Here is a 23,174-nt window from a genome sequence, read left to right as displayed (position 1 = left end):
ACAAGAGGTATTTCCTAAGACTTGACAAAGCTTCTCCAGAATGTGTTTGATTGTAATTATTTGTCATCTTTCACTCTGTAATACATTCATAAACACACACACCACTTCCAGCCTATTCCAAATTCATAATGGTGTGACATTCCAAGTGCCTGTTCTACCTCTAACTGTCAAAGCCTGAGAGGGCCAGTCAGTTGGACTGAGAGGATAACTCGTGGGGGACCTAGGATGTCGGACTGGTGGAGCAGGAACTGATTCAAAACTAAACCTGTATTGCACATGATGATGGTTTTACTTTTGTATCAACATCTTTAAATTGTTTGAAATGACTTAAGTATGAACTTCTGTTATCCATTTACATTTTAGGCCTTTCTTATTTTCCCCAAAAAACAGCGAACACTGCTACTCTTTTTCAAAAGATATCATCTACCCCTATCCGTCACAAAGAACACTCCTACTGTCTTTTCTCATCACCCCATGTTAAATGAACCCTAAAATCACGTGTCAACATCCGCATAATGAGTGAAGACAACCAATCCTATGTTTATTTTCTAGAAGAATACCTTATACTGTAAGTCACAATGGCAGTGAACACTATAAAAAAAACACACAGTAATTAACAGACAATCTTGCTGATGTGGGTTTTATATGGTTGGCCTTTTTAGCTTGAGCTTTACTCTCCAATATGATGATAAATCACTTTAGGATCTTTCACATTACAGTGATGAATGGTCTACAAGTTCACACTTAGACTCAGCTGCCGACCCAGCCGACACCTTATGCTGAAATAGGAATCACATATTGTCAGCAGAGTTTAAAACAATGACCCATAAATAGTAGATGCATCAGTAAAAGTTGTCTCTGTTTCTCATGCAGACCTCCACCACCATCAATGTTCGCATTGTGGATGAGAACGATAACGCCCCGGAGTTTCCAGAGGAGGAGTACGTCACAGTGTTAAGTGAGGGTCCGGAAACAGTGGGTGCCACCATCGCCACGGTAACAGCCATCGACCCAGATGAGGGTCTGAACGGCACCTTGAGATATGCTATCGCTAAGGGAAACCTGATCCAGACCTTTAATATAAACAGCATCACGGTGAGACAAGAGGACCGTTATACTGCAGTTTTACATCTGCTGCAAAAAAACACACTTAATTGTTTGTGTATGATGTGTGCATTTAGGGGAGGATTACAGCGGTAAAGGAGCTGGACTACGAGATCAGCAACGGACATTACGCGCTGGTTGTTACAGCAACGGACCAGTGTGAAAATCCTGCTCTTCGCTTGACATCAAGCACAACAGTAAATGCCAAAGAAAAAAACACTTTTAAACTACTGACTAAAATACTTCAAAGAGAGGAAATGCTTAATGGATTAGTCTAACGGGAGAAAATCAACTGTCAATTTTGATTCTCATTCAGCTATGTAAGGAGCAAAAATGCTAAAGATTAGCTGGTTCCTGCTACTCCAATGGTAGTTTGCCGTGGTTTGCAAACCAAATAATTGTAACCTTTTTAACTGCTGGCCAGACAGACAAGCTATTCGAAGACATTTAAACCCCTTAAAACTTTGTTAACTAGTTTATTAGCAGTTAATGGATTTTTAGAAAAATAGAACATCAATAGTTCTCAATTACAAGAAATCCCATACTTTTAATTGAAGACTGCAGGAACCCAATTCCTATATATGCTCATTAAAGTTGTTGATTACACAATCGGTTATCTCTATTTCACATGCATAGTAAAGTCCTTTTAGTATATGTGTAATATAATATTTGCATCTGGAGCTTAAGACACCAGCTCCAAAGTTTGAATTGAATGTTCAAATTAAGTGGGGAAGTCCTTTACATACACACTTCCTTCTCCCTCTTTCTTTAGGTGCTGGTAAATGTCCTCGATGTGAACGATGTGACACCAACTTTCCCCAGAGCCTATCAGGGACCCTTCGAGGTGACTGAGGGACAGCCGGGACCTCGGGTCTTGACTCTTAAAGCCAGCGATGAAGACTCTGGGCTCAACGGGAAAGTGGAGTACAGCATCACCGGTGGAGATCACCAGAGTTAGTACCATATTCTCCTCTATCCTGTAGTAAATACTTCTATTAAATCCTCACTATGTGTCTCTAAGCCTGTCTCTTCCTCTCTCTCTTTCAGATGAGTTCATGGTTTCTCCAGTGGAGGGTGAGCTTCGGGTGAGGAAGGATGTAGAGCTGGACCGAGAGACAACAGCCTTCTATAACATCACTGTCACAGCCCGAGACCTGGGCACCCCGTCTCGCAACAGCTCGGTGGGCCTTTATTACACAAACACACACATGCAACCAGCCACACACTCATCAGATCCTCTTTAACAATCAGGAATTTGCAAGTTTCGCTTTGTCTGGTGATCCTGTTTCTCACAAAACCATAGTTTTCATAGAATTATAACACATTTTTTAGTTAAATCATTAGTTACATCATGCTTTATCTTAAAATAAGTATGCTTGTGATTAAGTTACTGACGTTAATTGAAATGTGTAAACATTGACATTTGGTTTCACGAGGGACATGAACAGCTGTCTCCTCAGTGAAAGTCCTGTGTTTGTTTTGCGAAGCCATCCAGCAAAACCTCTGCTATACATGAATGTTTGTGGAATGTGATGACATATTTGTGGTACTTTAAAAACAAACTAAATCTGGGAAAAAAGCGTTGCTTTAAGTGATAATGCAGTATCGTTGTATGAGAATGTCATTTTTAGGAGACACGGCCGGACCATGCCAGCTATATACTGTATACCTTATATACACATACACTATACAAGTGCATGTTCTGATTTTTAAATGTATATTTTCTGTTTTATTTATGAGCAGTTGTGTGTGTGTCACTGTGACATTTATTAAAGCCATTTTAATTAAGAGGTTTTGTGAACTGGCGTGAGGTTGAAGTTACATTCTTCTCTTGCTGTGTTCTTCAGGTGGTGGTGGGGGTCATTGTCCGAGACATCAACGACAACGACCCAGTCCTCTTGAACCTGCCTTCCAACACCAGCGTGAGTGAAGGCGCCACCATACATACCTCTGTGGCCCAGGTCCAAGCCCGAGATGCAGACAGTGGACGGAACGCTCTGCTCACTTACAACATCACCGCGGGCAACCAGGATGGAGCCTTCTACGTCAATGACACGGTGAGATAAAGGGCTGGTGTGTTTTTAAAGTTGAGTAATTTTAAAACATCCCTGATGCTGTCTTCCGGTGTTTCAACTTTTCACTTTGCTGCAGTGAAGTACACTGAACTGCTGATACCACTGTTTGACGTGGTTACATGTTCAGCAGGGCAGACCACATCCAACAGTGATGCTGGGTGGTGTCAGAGGTACAACAGGTTCGAAACTAAGCCTGATCTTAATTTACTTCAAAACATACTAATCTGACCCTGACTAATGCGGTTAAGCTAGTGCAACAGGTGGTGGAAAAAGGGGAAGCATGGTGTGAGAAATGTCTTGTGGCTGGAAGGAGTCAGATTTGAGCTTGCATTATGTGTGGGAAAGAAACTCCCACTGGGGGAACTTTGGGATTTTAACCTCTGCAGACCATTAACATTTACAAAAACCTATATAACACACTACACGAAAGGGAAAACCCAAAAGCATAATAGGGCCCCTTCAAATATCTTCAAGCTACCATTTATCTTAAGTCTGCACTTAACACTGCTACACTATTGCTAGACACATTTGTGGACTTATAGAATAATAAAATGAAACACTTGGGGATACCGTGTTAGCATCAGCGTTTACATGGTGATTATGAAATAAAACATACTGTCATACCAAGAATGAATCTGTAAACACACTCACATATTCCCTCTTCCTCTTTGTGTGTGTCAGACAGGTGTGGTGCAGGTGAACAGACCACTGGACAGAGAGCGGGTGTCAGAGTACAGACTCTCCATCACCGTCAAAGACAACCCCGAGAACCCCCGCATCGCTCGCAGGGTAATCTTACTTTCTTGTGCACACATACTGTGTTTTCATAACAGAGAGACCTTTGGCTTTAAAGGAATTAATAAAAGGCAGTCTTGATTTTTAGTGGCTCATATACATAGTGTCAATAACACGTATTAAACAACATGCTTTTTTACTCCAAAATCTTTTACCATAATGTAAATAAGCTGCCTTCAGTCGAGCCATAGACAATACTAATGGTTAGAAGAAGTTAATTTGAGTAAAACAGGGTTTTATACGGTAGGACATGTTTATTTTTTTAATTTGTGACCTATCCTTTACTGTTCTTAATTATAAGAATGTGTTGCGTACCTAGAAGGATGAGAAGCACCCAAATGCAGCTGCAAGGTTTTTTATAAAAACAATGTGGCTTAAAATGTTTTTTCTGTGGGAGAGTTGAGAAACTGTTCTATCCCAGAGCTGCAGATGAGTCAACCACCTGCACTTTGAAAGCAGCGTGCAGCACAAAAATTGCAAAACATGTCAATCTGCAACTGTGAAAAGCTTTATAGCAATTTGGCTCTTTGAGGGCCAATAAACCTATTTTCCCCTCCTCCTCACTTTTGATCTCATGTTCACACTATACCACATAATCCTTTGCTCATACAATGATTTATTTTTCCTTCCACACCGCCAGGATTCAGACCTCTTGGTGATCACCATTCTGGATGAGAATGACAACAGGCCTGTTTTCACCAGGACCAGCTACAGGGCTGAGATCACGGAGAACTCTGCAGCAGGTAGCTCTCTTTCCCCTGGGGTGGGGGCAATATGTTATGCAGCACAGGGCAACATGCCAAGCACTGTCTGAAACACTGTCTACCCCACTTCCTGACTTTGTTTACGTACGGCTTATATTCAGAGACTTGTTTTTTTCACTATGAAAGTTAGAAATCAGATTGGAGACAATTTTTGCATTTGCGATGTATCAGGAACAGTCAGTGAGATTATTATTGCATTATGAGTCATAGTTTCCTGATGATACATTATAATGGCCATTTATTGAAGATAGAAAGCAAAATTTGCATTTGCAACAATTTTCGAGTGTAATTTAATGCTTGCTAACCTGACTGGTCTATAACCTCTCCACCTGTGCCTCTCTGTCTTTCCCACCCTTCAGGCAGTACAATATCAGTGTTAAATGGGCCAGTCCTTGCAGAGGATAAAGACATCGGACCCAATGCTGTAGTGACGTACCGCCTGCTGGGAGCCAGGGTGGACCTCTTCACTGTGGAGGCCAATTCTGGTAACATTATAACTCCCTAGCAAGTTGGCAGAGAGACTAATTTGGATACAGTTGTCAATATCTCTGTTTCAACCCCCAGGTGTTATCCGTGTTCGTCAGGGGGCACAGTTGGACCGTGAAGCGTTTCAGGAGCCTCGTGTTGAGCTGTTTCTGGTTGGGGAGGACATAGGTGGTTTGAACAGCAGCGTCCCTCTCACAGTCACCATCCTGGACCAGAATGACAATCCTCCCATCTTCAGCCCGGCCAGCTTCAGCGTTCGACTCCCTGAGAACAGCCCCACCGGTGTGTACGGGCTCAGGCCTCGCTAACCTTCTGTGTGTAGCTCCAAGTTCTGTCTCTGACAAAATAGGTTTTTTAATTAACACAAATGTATCAATAGGGAAATTTGGGGATTTTAAATTAAACATTTTGGCTGTGTGAATGTACTGTATATGGCATAAATTCTTGTCCAATTTTCTTGTTTTACAAATGTTGGGAATTTTAACCCAGCTCTTAAAATAAATGTATAAAAACTGTAAAAAAAAAACTCAGACCCTTAAAAATGTCCCGATTTAAACCTTTTAACCAGCATGTTGTTCAAAAAATCATAGATTCTGTTTTTTTCGTATTTAATCTAGAGCTGGGCTTTAAATTTGTAATGTTAAACTATTTTCCAGCAGATAGAGCCTTTTTGTCCTGTAAGGCCTGTAAGGCAAATACATGCTATTTTTTCTGGTTTCCAATCGGGACATTGCTGCTGTATAGTGTTGGATGACATGCTTCAAAATCCCTGTTGGTGCTTTTCATAGACAAATCCCAGACTGCGAAAACTATTTCCCCGTGGCATTTAGTATACAGAAAATAATGTACAATGATAAATAATAAAAAAATGTTTTTAAATCATAATCAGCATTGTCATTGACAAGACACTGAAATTTAAGGGCTCAAATTCTGAAAATGAATAAATATTTACCAGAGATACTTTTTAAAGCGATGCACAAGTGTTAACATTTAAAGGGACTTCCTTCGATTATATACTCTTACATTAATTCCTCTCTGAAGTGTTTGCATGTATAGAATGGCAATAAACAGTGAAATAAATGTGTGTGTGTCCTTTGTCTCTCAGGTGTGGTGGTGACTCAGCTGTCTGCCACTGACGCTGACTCAGGCTCTAATGGCTGGCTGATGTATCGGCTGGAAAGCGGCGCTCAGGACCGCTTTGTGGTCGACTCGCTCTCTGGCGCTGTCTTGGTCGGCAACACCACCCTTGATAGAGAAGATCGTGGGTCCTACCGCCTGGTCGTTATGGCAACCGATCGAGGCACTCCCTCAATGTCGGGCACAGCCACGCTGACCGTCCTCCTGGATGATGTGAACGACTCCCGGCCCCGTTTCATCGAGCCTATCACCATGATAAACGTCAACGAGTCCACACCGCCGGGCGTGGTGGTGGCCACGCTGACTGCTGAGGACCCCGATCTGCATCCCCGGCTGGAGTATTACATCATCTCAGTTGAGGCTAAGGATGATGGGAACAACGCAGTGGATGGCCTGCAGGAGTCCTTTGGCATTGATTTACACACTGGTGAGAGATCTCAGCCAGATTCAGTATCTTGATCGTGAAAGTTTAAATTTGACTGATATCGTTAGATATACTAACAAAATAAGTGATATGTGTTTTGGTGAGTCTTCAGGTGCAGTGTTCGTACGCAACCCAATCAACCGAGAGCTGGTAGCTACGTTCGAGATCATTGTGTCAGTCCATGACAATGCCAGCGAGGTTATTGACAAGTCAGGAAGTGTTCCTAATGGTAAGACTGTTATGAAACGCACCTTACATTTCATGAGATTTTTTAACTTTTCATCTCTCAAATGATAATCCTTGCCCTCTTCAGCGAGACTTACCATCAACGTGTTGGATGTAAATGACAACGCCCCTCGTTTCCGGCCCTTCGGAGTGACCAACTTCACGGAGAAGATTTTGGAAGGAGCTCAGCCAGGCACAACACTGCTCTCAGTGTCAGCTGTAGACCCCGATAAAGGTCCCAATGGACAGGTCATCTACCAGCTGCTCCACCTGCCCCGGGGGGAATATGTCAGACTGGAGGACCCCTCTACTGGTATAATCACCAACACTTAAACAGCCGAAAATTATCAAATACTGGGAGTTATGTCACAATCTGTGTCTGTGTCTGTATATGTTTTTGTTTAATAGATAAACACGGTGTTGCATGTAAATAAATGTTTTACGTGTGATTGTTCTTAGTATCTGTTTTTTTGAGAGTGTTTTTCTTGTTTGTATTAGTTTATAATATTTGTATTATAAGTCTAATGAACCCTAACTGTAACCATCACTGTCTCAAAAATGTCTTAGGTAAGATTGTAGCAAACCAGACGGTGGATTTTGAGCAGATTCAGTGGCTGAATTTCACGATTCGGGCTCGAGACCACGGCACTCCTCCGAGAATCGCTGAGCTGCCCGTTTTTCTGCGCATAGTGGACGTGAATGACAACAATCCAGTCTTCCTACAACCATCCTACCAGGTACTCTATAGAATGATTATCACATTGTAACCACCAAAGGAGATTTAAAGATAGATACCAAAAAAATTTATATCTGTGCTTGTGTAACTTTTTGACATTGCAAAAGGATCGGGACACACTCAAACACATTTTACATTTTGGCCTGTCAGGGGTTTAACCTGTGTAAAAGTGAAATTAAAAAAACTACCAGTATTTAACGTGAGACAGGACTAACCAACACTGGATGTACTTTGTATGTACTGGTTCTATGTTAAAACTTCAGCAGATACTTAATCGTTTTCAAAATGTGTTAATAAAGAACATTGTTTGTGTGGCATTCTTTGTTGCAAGGTCAATTTTTTGCCAAGTATTCTATCTGAAATACTTTTTTTAACATAACTCAACACCAGATCCAAGTTATATCTGTCTGCATCTGTGTTTGAAGGAGCCCGTGTTTGAGAACGTGAACCTGGGCACCACCATAGTACGTGTGAGCGCGACAGACGCTGACTCGGGCCTCTTTGCCGTCATTGAGTACAGCCTGGTAGACGGGGAAGGCAAGTTTGCCATCAAACCATTAACTGTGAGTTAACCTAAACACAACACTATCAGCCATCACAACTAAGTTCTGCTCCCGATCAAAGCTGGGCGTCAACATTGCACATGATCTTGCCAGGATATTATGGTTCAAACAAAGTGTCCTAAAGATAAGGACTCCATTAACTCCATGCTCCAATTCTGTCACACTCTCAAATAAATGTCTTGATGCAAACACCACTCCCTTCAGCCCGTACTTCCTTCCTAATGCTCCCCTCTCCTCTGTGTCAGGGAGAGATCTACATCCTTTCCCCTCTGGACAGAGAGACAAAGGACCATTACACTTTAACCGCTGTTGCCCGTGACAACCCCGGCGGAAGCTCCAACAACAGACGAGAGAACTCTGTCCAGGTACAGATCAGAGGCGTTACTGAGAATATCTATAATAATCTACCTTCTTGAGTGAGCACTTAATACAATCTACAGTGAAACAATGACTTAATGAAAAGCCTCAATATGACATGTAGAAAATGGGTCTTAAGGTCCAAAAAAAAAAGTGTTCTGCGTTAATAACATTACCTTAAACTTCAATTGGGCCCAGTAATACTGCATTTTAGAGGAAATAACTTACAATTGAAAGTTTCAAAAGTATATCAGCTTCTTTATCAAACTTTTTATAGTAATAAGCTTAAAAGGTATAACTTTATGTTAGGATTATTTAGTTTTTGAATCTTGAACTCTCCTTGCATCTCAGGTCCTGGTGACAGTTCTGGATATCAACGATTATCGCCCACGCTTCACAGAGCGAGTGTTCAACACCAGCATGTTTGAGAACGAGCCAAGTGGAACATCTGTGATCACAGTCAGGGCTACGGACTTAGATGAAGGAGAAAATGGAGCGGTACTCTACAGCCTGCTGGGGGCCCATTCAGGTATATACTACTATAAGCCACAATCAACTGAATATTCTTAATGAACCGATCTTTGGAAGTATACGTATCCACTTTCTTAGAATGACATTATCCATTCATGTGATGATCATTTTGTTAGTGTAAGAATTGTTGCTGAGACTTTGGGATGATGGTGCAACGTATGGTTCAGGATTGATATCCTTCCCCATCATTCTCTGTAGATGCGTTTTCCCTGGATCCAAACACGGGGCTGATCCGTTCTCGCCGTCTGCTCCAGTCTTCTGAGCGTTTCAACCTGACGGTGGTGGCTACAGATCAGGGGCGTCCCCCCCTGTGGGGCACTGCAGACCTGTTCATTATGGTCATAGACGTCAATGACAACAGACCAGTGTTTGTCAGGCCCGCCAACGGAACCATCATTCATATCTCGGAGGTATATGCATTCATGTAATCCTTTCCAGATCTTTGTTGTTTTCTTAGCGTATTTTCGGCTTTTGCTTTTGCTCTCTCTCACCAAAATAAGCAATCTGTATAGTATCTGCTTTGCTTTGTGGGTCTCATTGCAACAAATTGAACACCAAGTAATGCTTTTTTGCTTAGAAAGTGAGTTTGTGTCACACTGATTAGTCAAATATATCTTTGACCTGAAAAAGTACATTTTAAGGTCAATGATGATGCAATGACAGTGGATTTTGTCTCACCACCAATCAGCTTCATAAGGTCATTATTGCGACCAATTTATTCTTAATCGCGGGTTACACACATAAAAAAACAAAAAACAAAGGTCTAGAGTTTGAGTTTTACTTGTGTTTAGTTCTGCATGGCAGATGAAGTTAGTGATTAACTGGTCAACATAGTGTGGCATTCAGCTGCTGAAGAGACATCTATTATAAGCAAAGCAGAACTAAAAGAAGAGTAAATATTAAACTGAACTTCATCAGGAAACAAACATGATATCAAAATACAATGGGATGATAACTTCATAACAACTTAATGGCATTTGTTTCTGCTTCCCCCAGGTAACCAGAATTCACTTAGTCTGGGTTTGAAGTCTATAATTACTCCTACACTTTCTGCAATGACATGTACAAATATCTGTGGGGCAAAGAGTTCAGATTTGACCGAAATTTTAAACCCCTACTGTAAACCCTTCTGTAACAGTCAACTTCTAAGATATAAGTTGGGAAGATCAAACAAGCACTCACTGACTGTCTTCTCTCCAACATGTAGGAGCAGCCCCCAGGCCTGCCGGTGTACGAGGTGCACGCAACGGACTCTGATGAGGGTCTGAACGGAGAGGTCCGCTACGGCTTCCTGCAGACTGGAGCCGGTAACAGGGACTGGGAAAACTTCCACATCGACCCAATTTCTGGAGTCATCACCACAACTGTGAAACTGGACCGAGAGAAACAGGCCCTCCACAGCGTGAGTGTGGGTGTACAGTATGAGCAGTTGATGTACTAAAGTTCTCATATATGGCTCTAACTGAGTGAAAACGCCTCTCTCAGCTTATCATTGTGGCCCGGGACATGGGCCAGCCAGTGCCTTACGAGACCACACAGCCTCTGCAGGTGGCGCTGTTGGATGTCGATGACAATGAACCTGTCTTCCTTAAACCTCCGGTGAGAAGGAATCTCCCAGAATGCATCCTAAGTTATAAAAATTGACAGAGCTGCTGTTTGTGACGCTTTATTTCCATTCTGTGTGTGTGTGTGTGTGTGTGTGTGTGTGTGTGTGTGTGTGTGTGTGTGTGTGTGTGTGTGTGTGTGTGTGTGTGTGTGTGTGTGTGTGTGTGTGTGTGTGTGTGTGTGTGTGTGTGTGTGTGTGTGTGGTGTGTGTGTGTGTGTGTGTGTGTGTGTGTGTGTGTGTGTGCGTGTGCGCGCGCTGCAGCGTGGCAGCTTGCCTTACCAGAAGCTGACAGTGCCTGAGCATTCCCGCCCAGGAACTGTGGTGGGGAACATAACCAGAGCCATGGACACAGATGAGGGCTCCAATGCCATTGTCTACTATTTTATTGCAGGTGAAACAGAGCCCTACAGACGCAGGAACATGTTTGATTTTCTTGTTCATGTCAAAGATGTTATGCAAAGCTTTTCCCAATGAGTTTAAGTATTTGCGTTACCCAATCTAAAGTAGAATCACACATGGAGAATAAGACATTTTTCTTGAGAGTCCTGTTACTTTGAAACCCCAGGAATATTGATAATAAAATGTCCATCTGTCTTTTTTTTCTATTTAAAGCAGATTCCATCAGTGGTTTAGATGGCTCAACACAAATTCTTTCCATGTCTTTCTCCAGGGGGGAACAGTGATGGAAACTTTGGCTTGAGTCTGGATGGAGAGCTGAAGGTGCACAAGGATCTGGATCGAGAGGAGATCCCGGTCTACTCCATCATCATCAAGGCTTCCAGCAACAGGAGCTGGACTGCTCCCCGGGGCCAGAGGGCAGCACGGACCAGAGCCCTGGACCCCTCCCGGGACCCCAGCCTGCTGGAAGTCCACATTGAACTGGAAGACATCAACGACCAGAAACCACGCTTCACTAAGACAGAGTACACTGCAGGTAGTGTGTGTGTGTGTGTGTGTGTGTGTGTGTGTGTGTGTGTGTGTGTGTGTGTGTGTGTGTGTGTGTGTGTGTGTGTGTGTGTGTGTGTGTGTGTGTGTGTGTGTGTGTGTGTGTGTGTGTGTGTGTGTGTGTGTGTGTGTGTGTGTGTGTGTGTGTGTGTGTGTGTGTGTGTGTGTGGGTGGGTGGGTGTGTGTGGGGGGTGTGTGTGTGGGGGGTGTGTGTGTGGGGGGTGTGTGTGTGGTGGTAAACCAACATAACCGTCTCTCTGCTTTCAGGAGTTGCAGCAAATGCAAAAGTGGGCTCAGATCTGATCAAGGTAGTGGCTTTAGATAATGACATTGGCAACAACAGCTTGGTTCAGTACCATATCGTTACCATCCGCTACTTCCAGTCACAGAGCAATGGCAGCGAGGACGTCGGCAGCATCTTCACTATTGGTGAGTTTAACTTTATTTTTTGTAATTGATTTTTACCTCTTACAACGTGGATTAAAATCCTCACGGATAGGAAATATGGGAAACATGATAAATACATAGGGCAAGATTAAGTTAAAGCAAAACCAACAATTTGTCAATGCTTTCTGACTTGATTTTTAACAAAAATGGAGCTAAATGAACAAGCAATATTAGGCTTTGGATAGACAGAAAATACTTGTTATAAGGATGAAGTCATTGTTTTATGAGGCTAACAAAAAGAAAATATGGAAAATCATCACACTTGTGCTATTTCATGATCACATATATACATTTATTTTGAATTTGATTTAAATAAATCTTGTTAAATGCATCACTGGCATAACAAAGACTATAAGATCTAGCTATTGACAATAGCCTATCAATATGAATTGAGTCTCACACTTTCTATTTATTTTACCGAAAATGTAATAGTACATAACATAGAAGGCAGTCTTACAGATTAGACTTAGATTTCTTATCAGGAACAACATCCCATGATTTCCCACAGGTTTGACAGATGGTATCATCCGAACATACGACCTCTTCACCGCCTACAACCCAGGCTTCTTCCAGCTTGAGATCTTGGCTTGTGACTTCGCTGGACACAGCACAACCACCAACGTGAACATCTACATTCTCCGAGATGACCAGAGGGTCAAGATAGTCTTCAATGAGATCCCAGATTTGGTGCGGGAAAACCAGGAAGAATTCATCAACCTGCTGTCCAACATTACCGGAGCCATTGTCAACTTAGATGACATACAGGTAAAGACATTTACTAAAGGCAGTTGTATTTTTTCTGTTTTTGGTGGTCTCAATTTTTGTCTCAATCTCCTGTTCTGCAGTTCCATGTGGACAAGAAGGGCAGGGTCAGTTACGCTCAGACAGACATGCTCATCCACGTTGTCAACAATCAGACCAACACCATTCTAGATGTTGAACGGTATCCCCTCCTGAAATAAATGTACTTTCTTTGCTTTGCTTTGTGGCCTGAGTTTAAATGTGTCCTGGTGTTTAATGTTTCGCAGGGTGATCCAGATGATAGATGAGAACAAGGAGCAGCTGAGAAATCTGTTCAGGAAATACACCGTGGTGGACGTTCAGCCTGCCATCAGTGACAAGTTGCCCGACGACATCACCACACTCCAGGTCTGCGAGGCCCGCACCTCCACAAACCCACAGGCTGTTGCAGATGTTTTGTGTTTTTAAACCTATCCTTCTTCTTATCTTTCTCACAGCTTGTCATCATCATCCTGGCTGTGCTGCTGTGCTTGGCAGGAATTCTGTTTGTCACAATGAACTGGCACTACCGCAGAGTGTAAGAACCCTTAGGCAATTCTGTATTGACATATATTTTGAGTCATTTGAAATATGCTCAATCATGGTAAATGTGTTTATGCTGTGATCCGATCATTCACATCCACATGTTTACCTTCTCGTTACGTGTGCCTCGCGCTGTGTTGCAGACACCAGAGGAAGCTGAAAGCCATCGTCGCTGGATCAACAGGTGAGACGCTCCGCTGAGGGGGCGGCCCCAGCAGCTGTTAACTTCAGGATGTGGCTTTAACCGCTCTCGGCGGATGTTAATGTTGGTAAATGCCAGTTTACTGCACAGACTGTCTTAAACTGATCTGTCCTCTACTATCCAGGGAACCAGGGTCTCATGGATATCCTGGACATGCCCAACACTAACAAGTACTCTTTTGAGGGGTGAGATAATAGCTGCATCTTCACACCTTTTCGACACATATTGCTTAAAATGAATTGCCACCAAATACAATGTTATACAAGTGAACAATTTCTTCAGCAGTTTTAAATTATTTATGAAAACCCTTATAGGAAAAGAAAAACTGTTGGTCCAAGTGTGATCCAAACTGATTCTCCCGTGTTTATGACTCAAATAACAATGTCAAATGTAAATCATATCAAACTAGAAAAATGATCACCGTATTTTGTTTTTTACTTTAATTTTTACTATCAGTGCCTCCATGTTTCTGGCAAAAATCGCTTTAAAAAAAATCCCACTGAATATCACTTTGTGTTGTTATTTTGCAAACATAGTTTTCATAGATAATAGCTGCATTTCCACACTTTGTCACATATTGCTTAAAGGAATTCCCACCAAAAACCACAGTGTAACACAACTATAGTTTTTCTGATCAAATATTCCTCCAGTATTTTTTCCAGTACCTTTGATTTATTATCTCTGAATATCAGAGTAAGTAAATGTGATGTTTTATATCTGCCAGACAACAAGTGGAGACTCCAAGAAGTCACCAAACTCAAGCATGAAATATTTCTAACCCCATAAATGTGTTAATTAGTGAGCTTTAAAGAAGCTGGTTTGCATTTTTCCATTATATAGACAAATAAAGCTCTCCTAGCTGTACATTTAGCATACAGACGTAATGAAAGGGGTATCTAACGTCTTATGTTGAGTCCCATAACATTAGTCTTACACTACAGCTAAAAGCTAGTGTGCCATACTGCACCTGCATTTTGGAGATGAAGTGTGTAAAGCTGTTTTCCTGCAGGGCTAATCCTGTTTGGCTGGACCCATTCTGTCGCAACCTGGAACTGGCTGCCCAGGCTGACCACGAGGACGACCTGCCAGAGAACTTGAGCGAGATCCCGGACCTGTGGAACAGCCCGGCACGCACTCATGTCAGTACCAACGTTAAGCTGAGATTTATACATTAAAACAACACCCTGAGAAATGGATGTAACCCCATTTAAAGCTCACTATATTTAAGAAAGCATGTCGTTCCCACAGGGCACATTTGGTCGAGAGCCTCAAGCGAAGCCTGAGGATGATCGTTACTTGAGGGCAGCCATCCAGGAGTACGACAACATCGCTAAACTGGGCCAGATCATGAGGGAGGGGCCCATCAAGGTAAGACACTTGTATGTCAGAATATCCAAGGAGACACCCATCAAGACTTCCAAATCCAAAAGCTTCACAAAACGCTTTGAGGACATCGTCAGAGGAAAGACTTCCTTCAGTCTATCCTGAGGAGTACACAAAGAGAGAGAGGCTCCAAGGACACGAAAACAGGGAGACACTCCTGCAGTGGATTCTCATTCATGATTTCTATGTCAGCGAGGTTGTGTGTAGCCTCTGTTTGATCCTAACTGCCGTCCTGTCAGGGTTCCCTGCTCAATGTGGTCCTGGATGACTACATGAGGCTGAAAAAGCTCTTTGCAGCACGACTGGTCACAGTGTCCACCAGCCAGGGGGATCAGTCATCCGTCACTGAGGTGGGCGAGGGAAACCTGATGGTGTATCTACACCTGCTGCTGTGTGCTTCCCACCTGAAACCTCCGGAGAGTGATGTTCCCTGATCACACCTTCCATTTCTCTTTCTGACACTCGCTGTTGTGACTTCTCACTACTGCTGCTATCTCTGCTACCTCGAGCCGTCTCGTTTCTGCTCTTATTTAAACAGGCAAAGCTAAGAAAGATGTGCAGTAATTTAACCCAGGTCTGGCATGAAGTGTATTGTTCTCTGCTTTTGCCTCACTACATTTCCAAGTTGTTACTCCAAGTGATTGGATTTCTCTCCACTCTGTCCAGCTCTTCCTCAGTTATCTCTTACAAGCTACCATGTTGTCAAGCAATCGAACCAGAGGTTTTCTGTGGGAAGTGGGCCTTCCAAGGCGTTCCAAACTGTCTAAGTTTGACATTAAACATTACATTGATTATCAAAGTATAACACATAGAATAGCCTACATTTATTTGATTTGGTTAAAGGATATAGTTTTTGAAATGTATTTCTTGCTATTTGAAGTCATTTTCAACAGCAATATGTCCAAGGGGTCAGATAACTGAATGAACTAAGCCATGTGGAGCTTTTCCAAGCCTTATGTGAGGGAAGGAAGGCCCAAGATTACAGACATTGAAAACCCTGGGTATCTACTTTCAGTGCATGGGATTATTTTCTCCTCTCCTCCTTCCACAGCTGATCCAGAGTGACCTGGACGACGATGAGGACGAGCGCCTGGGCATGGGCGGAGGCCGCGGCACACTGCGCTTCAAGCACAAGCTCCCGGTGGAGTTGAAGGGTCCCGAAGGAGTGCACGTGGTCCACGGCAGCACAGGCACCCTCCTGACCTCTGACCTCAGTAGCCTGCCAGAGGACGACCAGCGGGCCCTGGCGCGTTCTCTGGAGGCGCTGAACACTGACGGGGGGCTTTACTCCGAGCGGAATGCCCGCACGGAGTCGGCCAAGTCCACCCCGATGCACCGCCACAAGGACGGGGACACCCTGTCGCAGAGTCCCCTGGAGATCACAGAGTTATGACTAGCCGAGGCCTCGCTGGTCTGAGCTCAAGCATGACTCGTGTGTGTCCTTGTTCCTCCACACCGCCACTCTGACATGGACTGGGAGGACTGGAGGAAGAGTGTGTGTAGTCTAGGAAACCTCATCAGCCAACCTCAGGGCATCAGAGAGACAACCTGCAAGAGGACTTACTCACCATTGGGTTGGATCGAGCGAGTCTTATGTTAGGTGGTCCCACGTTAGGTGTTTCAAGAGTGAAAAAGACCTTAGGGAAATGGAAAATCATAAGCAGGGCACTTTTTGTTCAGCCAGACAAAAACAAACGGGGTCATCGGCAAACATCCATAGAGCTGAGTCTGAATCTCCCTGTGGGAGCAGCTTGTTGAACCGTGACCTTATAATCGTCTAAAGGTGCCTCATTCTCACTAATCCTTTTGAAGTCATACCTGGACTGCATACACCAGCACAAATACACACACTAAAAAAAAAAAAGCTACACACCCTCAGACCAGCGGATGGCCATCAAGGGGACTTTGAGAAAATGTTGCAAATCCTGTTATCACGATCTGATATATTTTGTTTTTTGCAAGACGATGCAATCAGTGTTGAAGGAGTGATGATGAGACTTTTCTCTTTTGGATATTAGGTTCATTGTGTTCTGGGAGCTTATTGATGGATATTAAATGCAGACAAGGGCCCTTCAAGTATTGTCCCCAGAGACGGTCATACCACGATCAAGAGGCATGTGTGCAATTGTTTAAGTACTGTAGTTTGATTTATGGATTATTGGCAAAAAGAATCACCACTCCAGTCTGCAGGACAATCGGATGCCGGTGCAAGAAGATGTCCAAGACTGGAGCTTCATGAATTAAAAAAAATAATAAAAGACTTTGAATCTTTTAGGATACATTTGATATCCAAGGCAGTTAAAAAGCCTCAGTAAGGACTCGTAGATGGAATTTAAAAAAGAATGAATAATCCAGTTTTTATAGACATGAAGATGGCATTGTGCCCAGACTTTACACTGCCACCTGAAGGACTAAAAGAGTCATGCTCAAAATGAGCAATGTTTGCTTTATTTTTTTATTTTATAGAAAATGTGATGGAATAAAAAATATTTTTGAAGAAAAATGCTGGCTTACCAAAATAGGTAGGGGGAATGCTCTTGGATGTTTGGAGTATGTGTATATCGTGCTATGGTGACATGTTGTTCTGTTTCCCTTTATATGACAGTTGTTTCTGATGAGTGGTGTGATTTTTAAGATTATTTTTTTATATTCCCATTTGTAAGTTTTTATTTATTTATCATTGTCCTGAGATCTGTGTTGGGAAATGTTGGATGATCTGTGATAATAAAGAAGAAATATGCAACGGCCTTTGACCCCGGGTCAGTGGGATGATGGGAGAGTGGCCAAGAACAACATTGAAACTGGAACAGCAGGAAATTAAAAGATCCACACCAGGAAGTCTGGGAAAATAAGAAATCAAAATGACCCATAACTAATGTGTCCTCCTTTATCAAGGTTAACCGTTGTACGAAATGAGGAAATATCCGTAAACTTAATTCAGTTCCTCAAGTCTGTCTTGACGCAGTTACAGATTGGTAAATACTGCCCTCTAGTGGTTGTTATGGGTCAACACTTGACAGGTAAGACAAAAAAAACTATATTTGTAGCAAACCACTCCATCGTTTTATTGTTGCCAGGTTAGATACAAAAGTTTTCATTAATAATAGCTTTCAAATAGACTTCTTCACTGCTGCTGGTCAGACAGCCCGGGTTGCTGTCGTCACGGCGGCGGCGGTGGGCGTGGATGGCATCTTCTTCAGGGTCTTGTTCAGCTGTAAGGAGACGAAGGACTTTAAAATATAACTGAAACTCTGTTTAATACCGTCTAGGGGGACATTTTTTATATTGCTGACATTACTTTAAAGTTCTAATATCAAACACTTTGCGCTAAGTCTGCACTTTAACATTCCTTTCCTGAGGCTTGTTAGATCACGACTCACCTCCTCAAACTTGTGGATCTGTCTGATGAAAAAGTCTCCGTACCGACGAGCAACTTTAGTGTCGGCGATGTGGATCATGTCCTGTGAAATAGCAGCAGAAAAAAGCATTTTAGAAATACAGAGCTACTTAAACCAAGAAAAAAACAGTGACCAACATCCCTTATATACAATCAATTCAAACTGTATGTAGAAAAGTCATTTCAGAACATTACACACCTTGTCAATGTAGAAGTCGACCTCGGATGCAGACTGGAACTCTCCGTCCAGAGCCGAGACGCCGCTGGTCCACACCAGGTTCTTCATCTTGTGTTTGAAGACGAGCAGCTGAATGCGGAACTCCTGCTCGGTCATGTCCAGGAATCCTGCCAGCTTGGCGACCGGCATCGTTGTGTAGAGCTTCAGGAAACTGAAAGACACATTGGGACTTAGATGAGTCAGGTCTAGAGAGACGGTAAAAAACGCTGGGAAAGGATTGAGGAGACACGGTTTGGAGAAGAAAAATACATTCCACAGCAGAGAAAAATGCATCCAGAATATTTTGTCTTCTCCATGCATTACATTATAGGTTCACAGAGTTGCACACTACGTTGCAGTGTGCCAGTAAAAGCAGGGAAGATGTTTTTAATGATGGGACGCTGTACCTGCGGATGGTGGAAAGCTGGGCCTGCTGCTGCACCTCTTCAGCAAACACCTTCAGCTGCTGCTGGAAGGGCTCCTTGTGGTAGTTGGGGTGCACGTTGTCATAGTTTGGCACCACAGGTGACAGGAACTTGGGACAGGCGAAGCTGAACTGCTCCTCAAACACCTGCAGGTCTCTGAGATAAAAAATAAATAAAACATGTGTGTCAGGTTGCCACAGTAAATACCAATACTACATTTAAAACCACTTACAGAGATGCATGTGTTTCATTGTACCGCACAGTGTCATTACATTACAGTTAATTATCAGGCACTATGGCCAATACAAAAAAAAAAAACTCAAATAGTCAAGAAATACACACAAATACAATTAAGGAAATAAACATTGGCACAGTGAGAAGAAGAATCTCCAATACAGTTGCTCCATCATAGTGCGATGAGTCGCCTTCTCACCCTTTCTGCATCCTCAGCATCTTGTCTCCGTACTTCTCCCTCAGCTGGGTGTGGATGCTCTCGTCGATGCGCATCGGGTACATGGTGAGAGCAATGGCCAGCAGACCATGCATCTGCTCATTTTGTTTGTTAACCTATGAAAAAAGATCATACAAGTATTACAACATCTGTTTCAACTATACAACTTTCATCCTCAGAGGTTCTATACAGAATGATTGTTTATGTATCACAGAATGTTGGAGAAAATCGACCACTGAAATTTGTTGAGTATTTTTAATTAACATGTTCTATACATGGAATATGTAGGAGAATCCATAGCTTAAGCACTGCTGCGACTGACCATCTCATATTTATACGTCGACCTCTGGAACATGTTTCTCGTCCTCTGGATGTAGAGCAGGATGTTGGCAAATACTCGAATGGCATCCTGGTAACGCCTCATCATCAGGTAGGCAAAACCCACATAGTAATAGGTGGTGATCTGGCACTCGGGCACACGGGAGTACATACTCTGAAAGAAAAACAAAATTCATGAAGGGATGCACTAAACCAAGAGTTTATAGGTCAAGGAATACTTTAAGAAGATCTAAAACTAAATAGAAGGCTGAGCGTATTCTGTAGTATCATTGTTAATACTACTCAAACGTGTCAGTCTCTACTTTCGGCGCCTTACCTTCTTGTTGAGCTCGATGTTCTCCAGGACTTTGATGGCCTGGTAATAATCCCCGAGCAGAGAGTGAAGTCTCAGCAGACCCACCAAGCTGAAGTATCCCAACATCTTGTACAGGGAGTGACGCCCGTACTCTCCGGCAACACTCTCTGGGTCTCCTGCAACAAACAAACAAACAAACACACACACACACAAAACATGTTAGCTACCTGGTATTACAGCCAACAGAGAACACTCTAGAGAACTATAACTGCATTGCTAAACTCTAAGAAGGCCTTCAATATTAAGAATTCACTATCTGATCTTCACCATATTTTCCCTGTTCAACCTCCCTAACAAATATCTACAGAAGCTCCTCTTTACCTCCGCTGGTGTAGATTTCCAGCTGGCGGTTAATGTTGCTCTTGTCCACGAGGGAGTGGAGAACGTTGAGGACGCTGTGGACGTTCCAGATCTTTGGGTTGTTCCTCAGGAACTCGATCTCCTCCTCTGACTTTTTGGCCGTCTTGCAGCGGTACTGACTGAAGGACTGGAACTGTAGGGGACAGAGTGTCATTCATATTGTTGTTAAATAGAATATAGACCTGCTTTCTAGTGACGTTGACCATATGAACAAGCATGAAAAAGAACCTTAGAAAAGTATGAGGAAGTCGGTTCAAAATACAACATACCTAGTACTCTTGTAGATTAACAAATCCTGCAAATGACTGGCCGCTACTATTCAGTCTGGTCTTTATTGTGAATCTTACTTATGTGTGTATGTTTGTAAATTGAGGATACATTAAAACTTTTTAAAATGCGGTGTACCTGATAGATGAACTCATCAATGATGTCCCACAGCCATTGGTTAGGCAGCTCCAGGGGGGCGGGGCCATCAGCATCTGTTAAAGTCACACACATTCATATGACTTGTCGTTCATTGTTATCTTACACTGATAACCTCAGGTGAGAGGGGAATAAAAGGACTGTCCTGGTTACTTACTGAGAATGTAGTTGAAGAGGTTGCAGTAATTGTAGTAAGACTCAAAACGCTGGTCCAAAGTTGGTCCACCCTGATAGAGAAAACCATGTTTAAAACAAAATACTGAAGAGGTTTTCTTACATTTTGTGGGCTCAGTAAATCTAGATGGAGAGGTAATAGTGTTTATATCAAACGGTTACTCACGCTGACTTTAGCATAAATGTGTCTGTAGTACAGTTCCTTATAGAGGATGAGGAACACAGCATCTGTAGGAGGCAACAGGCGGTCAAAGACAAACATTCTCACTCTAGCAGAAATGTAACTTTAATGTAAAACCTGTTTAAGATAACACATTTTTCAATCTAACTACCCTTACAGAGAGCAATATCCGGCACAACTGTGTAGATAAGTATGTGTGTTTATAAATGTATTAATAACTAACATCGTTCTTATTCCTTCAGCTAGAACAATGGCCGGCGATTAAAAGGTGAGGAGTTGAAGAATGCCAAACTCTGCGAAAATAGAGCCAAGACTTACGTTTTTTCAAACACGCAACAAGGCCCATAGCCTGCTCTCAAGTCTGACTCATCACAACGCATCCAGTACATTTATTTTATCACAATTTAAGAAGTGTAGGAATAAGAAATGATGATGTCTATGCAAAGGCAAAACCAGTACAGGTGAACTAAGACAAACTCACCATTGCCAACCAGTGATGCGATGGCTTCAGCCTCTGGCCAGGGAGAATTCTTGAAGAAACGGTCGGTCAACTTATTCCAGCTGAACACAAACGAAATAAAAAAATATGAGACGCTCATCACATACACAGTTTTAATGTCTATGTTAAAGGATGCAACAGCATAACCATCAATGGGAGTAGAGTTTACCTGTTCTCGTACACGTCCTGGATCTCATAGATCTTCTGCTCAATGCTCTCGCTTGAAACTCTGTTGGCCTGCAGCTCATAAACCTTCTGGTCGATTAAGTCAGAGATGGTTTTATGAAAATACTGCAGGAAGTTCTTGATCACCTCTGGGATGACATGGTAGGTCTGCTGCTCATACTGCCTCTCATAGGCCAGGTCAGCTTTAGGGTCACCTGCGGGGAGACGGGAGTGAGCAAGAGACACAAACACTGAGAGGTGATCTCATACATTCAGATAAACACTTGAGTGTTTACAAACCGGTGTGCAGGTCGCAGTCGTACGCGTACGGATCGTACGGTCCAGCAGCAGCAGCAGCAGCAGCAACAGCAGCAACAGGGGTCTAAAACATATATTATCTGTCAATCAAACAGTCATTATACACGTTAGCTTACATAACTTAAAACGCTCCCCCCTACCCAATCCCAACACAGCTTTACAGAAGCGATGCTATGGATGTGTTCTCTTCAGGAACTACGCTACGACAATCAATACTATCATGCTGGCTCATCGAAAGCTATCATTACTGTTATGCCGGTGGAGGTAAGCTAGCTATGCAGTTAGCTCACTAGCTAGCTAACGGCCTACCGCTGCTTGGCGTATCGTTGTTATTATAATGAAAACATCCATCAATCTGTAAAACAACAATGTGTACTGACTTCTTCCTCCTCTTGGTACGACATGATACTGTTTTTCAGTCCAAGCTCATATGAAGGTTGAGTGAAAAACGAGGAAGTGTGCTCGTTGAGCTAAAGCCGCTAAACCACGCAGCTGGCGATGGAGAGAGACCGGAAGCGGAAAGAAATGGTTGTGACGCCACGAGAAACGTAATAGAGTAAAGCATTGTGGGGAATTGAGTGTCTAATATATACATTTAAACTCGTTCGGTCCATGAACTGGGTTATGATGAGCGTCGTTATTTTTATTTATTTATGTTGTTCCATGTAAAAACGTGGGTTACAATTCTTTCAAACTTTGTGCATGGCACTGCTTGGACACAAAGCAAACACGATTCTATATATTTTCCCTATGTTAGTGTGGTTGAG

General features: G+C 42.7%; 2 protein-coding genes across 2 annotated transcripts in view; one reads left to right on the top strand and one right to left on the bottom strand.

The window, feature by feature from the left end:
- Nucleotides 1-17,851, top strand: part of cdh23 (cadherin-related 23) — a 148,854-nt gene extending 131,003 nt beyond the window's left edge. The window contains exons 37-68 of the mRNA XM_063875289.1: nt 874-1,095; nt 1,182-1,301; nt 1,877-2,057; nt 2,152-2,285; nt 2,952-3,161; nt 3,861-3,968; nt 4,615-4,717; nt 5,098-5,223; nt 5,303-5,506; nt 6,330-6,788; nt 6,898-7,014; nt 7,099-7,323; nt 7,578-7,747; nt 8,172-8,309; nt 8,555-8,674; nt 9,018-9,195; nt 9,396-9,607; nt 10,405-10,599; nt 10,683-10,796; nt 11,065-11,194; nt 11,474-11,737; nt 12,016-12,177; nt 12,704-12,960; nt 13,041-13,138; nt 13,224-13,344; nt 13,434-13,513; nt 13,662-13,702; nt 13,845-13,905; nt 14,730-14,859; nt 14,969-15,088; nt 15,343-15,453; nt 16,155-17,851. Coding sequence (XP_063731359.1) covers nt 874-1,095; nt 1,182-1,301; nt 1,877-2,057; nt 2,152-2,285; nt 2,952-3,161; nt 3,861-3,968; nt 4,615-4,717; nt 5,098-5,223; nt 5,303-5,506; nt 6,330-6,788; nt 6,898-7,014; nt 7,099-7,323; nt 7,578-7,747; nt 8,172-8,309; nt 8,555-8,674; nt 9,018-9,195; nt 9,396-9,607; nt 10,405-10,599; nt 10,683-10,796; nt 11,065-11,194; nt 11,474-11,737; nt 12,016-12,177; nt 12,704-12,960; nt 13,041-13,138; nt 13,224-13,344; nt 13,434-13,513; nt 13,662-13,702; nt 13,845-13,905; nt 14,730-14,859; nt 14,969-15,088; nt 15,343-15,453; nt 16,155-16,496 — 5,253 coding nt within the window. The 3' untranslated portion in view covers nt 16,497-17,851. The remainder of the gene's footprint in view (nt 1-873; nt 1,096-1,181; nt 1,302-1,876; nt 2,058-2,151; nt 2,286-2,951; nt 3,162-3,860; nt 3,969-4,614; nt 4,718-5,097; nt 5,224-5,302; nt 5,507-6,329; nt 6,789-6,897; nt 7,015-7,098; nt 7,324-7,577; nt 7,748-8,171; nt 8,310-8,554; nt 8,675-9,017; nt 9,196-9,395; nt 9,608-10,404; nt 10,600-10,682; nt 10,797-11,064; nt 11,195-11,473; nt 11,738-12,015; nt 12,178-12,703; nt 12,961-13,040; nt 13,139-13,223; nt 13,345-13,433; nt 13,514-13,661; nt 13,703-13,844; nt 13,906-14,729; nt 14,860-14,968; nt 15,089-15,342; nt 15,454-16,154) is intronic.
- Nucleotides 17,852-18,143: 292 nt separating this feature from the next.
- eif3s6ip (eukaryotic translation initiation factor 3, subunit 6 interacting protein) lies at nt 18,144-22,943 on the bottom strand. Its single transcript, XM_063875290.1, has 15 exons — nt 22,788-22,943; nt 22,390-22,471; nt 22,094-22,304; nt 21,907-21,986; nt 21,411-21,472; nt 21,228-21,297; nt 21,053-21,126; nt 20,609-20,780; nt 20,249-20,403; nt 19,916-20,086; nt 19,576-19,709; nt 19,125-19,298; nt 18,700-18,889; nt 18,484-18,564; nt 18,144-18,315 (listed from the first exon to the last, which is right to left on the bottom strand). The coding sequence occupies exons 1-15, from the start codon at nt 22,809-22,811 to the stop codon at nt 18,241-18,243; spliced, it is 1,755 nt and encodes a 584-aa protein (XP_063731360.1). The 5' UTR covers nt 22,812-22,943; the 3' UTR covers nt 18,144-18,240.
- Between the last annotated feature and the right edge of the window lie 231 nt (nt 22,944-23,174).

Source organism: Eleginops maclovinus, chromosome 22, assembly GCF_036324505.1.
Source record: "Eleginops maclovinus isolate JMC-PN-2008 ecotype Puerto Natales chromosome 22, JC_Emac_rtc_rv5, whole genome shotgun sequence".
Classification (NCBI taxonomy): domain Eukaryota; kingdom Metazoa; phylum Chordata; class Actinopteri; order Perciformes; family Eleginopidae; genus Eleginops; species Eleginops maclovinus.
Note: the sequence above shows the minus strand (reverse complement) of the source record. Positions and strands in the feature narration are given on the sequence as shown.